This window comes from Nannobrachium achirus (genome assembly GCF_963921795.1).
Source record: "Nannobrachium achirus genome assembly, chromosome: 2".
NCBI classification, from domain to species: Eukaryota; Metazoa; Chordata; class Actinopteri; order Myctophiformes; family Myctophidae; genus Nannobrachium; species Nannobrachium achirus.
The window spans coordinates 69,050,883-69,054,570 of record NC_137811.1 but is presented as its reverse complement, the minus strand read 5'-3'; the positions used below and the strand labels follow the sequence as shown (position 1 = coordinate 69,054,570).

Genomic DNA, 3,688 nt, shown 5'->3' with positions numbered 1-3,688 from the left:
GGCCTAATAATGCATATCAAACTGGGTGTCCTTGAAAAAAATATAAATATCGTTGTTGTCGGGTGGAAACCTTGTATGTCCAAAACCGTTTGTTTTGTATTTATCATTGTAAAAATGATTTCAAATAGTGAAAATAGCCGATCTACAAGCACACAACGCTTCACTAGTTTTGTGCAACAGTCTCGTATGGTGATTTGGTGAAGTAAGGCTTTACTTTACAAAAGAAATGTACAAATTTGAAACTTGGAGATACAAGGTTTCTGCTCAACAGTGACATTAGGGACTTTAAGCTCCAACGATTTTAGGACGACAACGCCAGGCGGAGTACAGCTGCTATGACACAATCGCTGTAGCAGTCAAAATCATTAAGCAAACAGCCGTCGGTGACGGCGTCCCGACCCTTTCACTGAACTCTTTGGTCCCCATGGCGACACGTCCATTCAGCAGACATTGTAGACGCTACGTGGAAAGGGAGCTTCTGCCGTTGTACGGACGGCTGCGACGGTGAGCAGGTTTATCTATCGAGCACTGATCCATTTCCGTCTGCGGTAGCCGTCTGCCGTAGCCGTCGGAGCTTAAAGTCCCTAATATGCAGTAAGACATCCAGGGCTCTAGGGGTCAGACAGGGGCATGGTGTGCAGTACTTCATCCAGGAGCTGCAGCGCGCGGTGCAGGTGCACCTCCACCCAGCAGGGGGTGTGCTTGATGCTCTGCCGGGGGTAGTCTGGACCCCAGCCCTTCACAAAGCTCAGACGCAGGATGCACAGCCGCCTCAGGTCGTCCACTCCTATACCCGCCGCTGCTGACAGACCTGGACAGGAGAGGAGGAGAGGAGAAGAGCGTTACCCGTGGTGGAAAAAGTACTCAAATGTTTCACTTCAGTGAAGGTGTCAATACTGCAATGTAGTAAATACTCTGCTTAAAGTAAAAGTCAGAAATTCAAAATGTACTTGACTAAAAGTGTTCTTTCAAATGGCCAACATGTATGAAGTGGATAATGTATGTGCGTTACAAAGTATAACAATAATATCGTCTCAAAAGGAGAGAAAGAGATGTACTTACTAACAGCAGGGGCGATGCCTCCCACCCTGCACGGTCCGGGAATTGAACCAGCGACAGCAGCAGCCTGCGCCTGCGTGGCTGTCCTGGCCGTGACCGCCTGCTGCTGCATCTGTCTGTGACACTGCCTCAGGTCAAACATCTGTAAAACCACACAAGAACTGCATTACCCACAATGCACTGGCGCAGGTCAAACAGCTAGATGCCTCATTCGCCGCTGCAGTTCATTGGAGCGACGTGCAACAACTGGAAGCCGGATGTCTGGGAGTGCCGGAGACCACAATGCCAGTCAAAGTGACTACTAGCCAATCACAGCGTGTATTTTCCAAGACTTATCAATTCAATTAAACAGAGCTTTATTTACACGTCTCCATCCATTTGCCCCACATGCCTCTGATTGGCCTACTAACTTCCGTATGTGTGACACACGTCGCACGTGGCAGTGGGAAACGACCGGTCGCCAAAGAGGGAGGTAAATCTCTCTTCTCCCATAGAAAGGTGATGTCATTTGGGACCCAAATACATTCAGGGTCCCCATCTGGAATCAATGGGGGTAAATTTACTATAGTCAAATTTGTTAGCGACAAATAAAAAAAAAATATGATTGAATTGCAGTCTCCTTTAAATTGGTGTCCCTTTTACAACTAATACATTGAATTGAACCGAATGCATAATTCCTAGGTCCCTAGCCGAGTCATGCCAAAGACTATAATATGAGACCCAATGCTTCCCTGCTTGAGGCTCAGCATCAAGGTTTGGATAGGAGTGAAGTCCCTGTAACATAACTAGCGTCATGGACAACGGGTGTACTTGTACATCTGCCTCTGGTTACAGAAACAGAAGATAGCCTCCTCATCTAATAGGCCACATGGCTCAGGAACCATTGGTTCCCAAGGCTGAGTACTTAGATGTGTAGGCTAGTATAGACACAACAGCTGCAAACACAGAAGTGCATTACTACTGCACTGGTTCCCAAACAGTGGGACCCATTTGTGGGTCACGGACCACTTTGCATGGGTCACGACTCGAGGAAAAATCCCATTTTCTTTTTCTACATTTAAAGATAACAAAAATAAATAACAAATAATAATCTAAGAAATTCCATAAATTTAAAAAAAGTAATAATTAAGAAGTAGTGAAAATAGCCGATCTACAAGCTCACAACGTGGCTCTTGCAAGATCTGCTACTTTCACTAGTTAGGGTCTCTTTTGAGTCTTGAGTTTGACCTGAAAAGTGTGGGAACCACTGTAGGTACCAGACTGACATTAGGCGAGTACTGCTCCCTAACCACCAATAGAGGGAACCAGATAGCCAGCCAGGTTGACATGCTTGGTTTTCAAAGCTGTTCAAGCTCATGGTGTTATCTACCAATTCTCATTTATTTGACCAGGTACACTATCTGGTTCTCAAAAGTTTTCAAGTACCCCCAAATTGACACTTATTAGCCTGCAGACCCCGATTTGAAAAGATATGCCAGGGACGAGGGGCCCCAGTAAGGGAAGATTTTTACATCTCTAGCAGTGATTCTAAACCATTTTTATTTCAAGGACCCCCAGTTTGACATGCCGTACAGGCTATGGACCCCCATTTCATGTAATTTCTATCTCTGAGACCCCAATTGTAAAATCAATGTTAATTTAACTCTGAGAGTAACAGGTCCATTTGGTTCCATTTATACACTCTCTGAGTTACAGACCCATAAGGGTCCATTTGGTTCCTAACTATAGTTTAGCTGGGGACACCCAGAAACTGCCTCAAGGACCCCTGTGGGTCCCAGGTCCAAAGTGTGGACCTGGGGGTCTCCATCCGGAATCAATGGGGCTAAATTTGTTGAAATCAAATGATAGGAAAAAAGTCATTTTGGGGGTGAACTACTCCTTTAATGTATGCTCCATGGTACATTATAGACAGAGGTCAAAGGTCACCTTGATGTAGGCTCCAGGGTAGATCTTGTGGACGGCGTCTCCAGGAGCTCTCCCTGCCTCTCTGTCCAGGTAGAAGCTCTGGACGAACACGGCGTGGTCGCTGAGGCAACGCATCCACACGTCCCCTTCTCCCCTACACTCCAGCTGCACCCCCCGTCCTATGTGGAGCCTGGATAGGATATTATGACATCACAATGATCACACACATGACATCCACACGTCCCCTTCTCCCCTACACTCCAGCTGCACCCCCCGTCCTATGTGGAGCCTAGACAGGCACAGGACATGACATCATGGGCACGTGCACACATAGATAGTTTCGCGTAGCCAGACAACTATTCCACAATCTCCGAATGCTATATGGAGTCTGGAACTACAGCTCCTGAACGGCGAGTAATGGAAGCTGACATTTCCGTTCATGAAAATATATTTTAAAATTTTCATTTCTGCTAAGCAGCAAGCTAAAAATGCTAAGATGATTTTTATTTATATTAGGATAAATGTGTGCCATGTTAAAAACGAAACGGAAGTGGGGAGGAGGCTTCACTTCTACTTTAACCGGGTACTCATCAATCACAAGACCCCCGTCACCCCAGACTGTATGACGGGAGCATTTGCAAATCGCGGGAGTCAACAGTCTGGCAACACGAGACTACCCTTCCCCCGACACTCCCCCATCCTATGTGGAGTAGTCTCGCGTAGC

At 46.4% G+C, this 3,688-nt stretch overlaps 1 protein-coding gene across 1 annotated transcript in view; it reads right to left on the bottom strand.

Annotated features, from left to right (window-relative positions):
- Nucleotides 1–611: 611 nt before the first annotated feature.
- LOC308300142 (mothers against decapentaplegic homolog 4-like) overlaps nucleotides 612–3,688 on the bottom strand; it is a gene marked incomplete at its 3' end in the record, with an annotated part of 28,462 nt that continues 25,385 nt past the window's right edge. The window contains exons 10-12 of the mRNA XM_080743944.1: nucleotides 2,986–3,154; nucleotides 1,063–1,201; nucleotides 612–811 (exon numbers count right to left, since the gene is read on the bottom strand). Of these exons, the coding sequence (XP_080600070.1) occupies nucleotides 612–811; nucleotides 1,063–1,201; nucleotides 2,986–3,154 (508 nt within the window). The remainder of the gene's footprint in view (nucleotides 812–1,062; nucleotides 1,202–2,985; nucleotides 3,155–3,688) is intronic.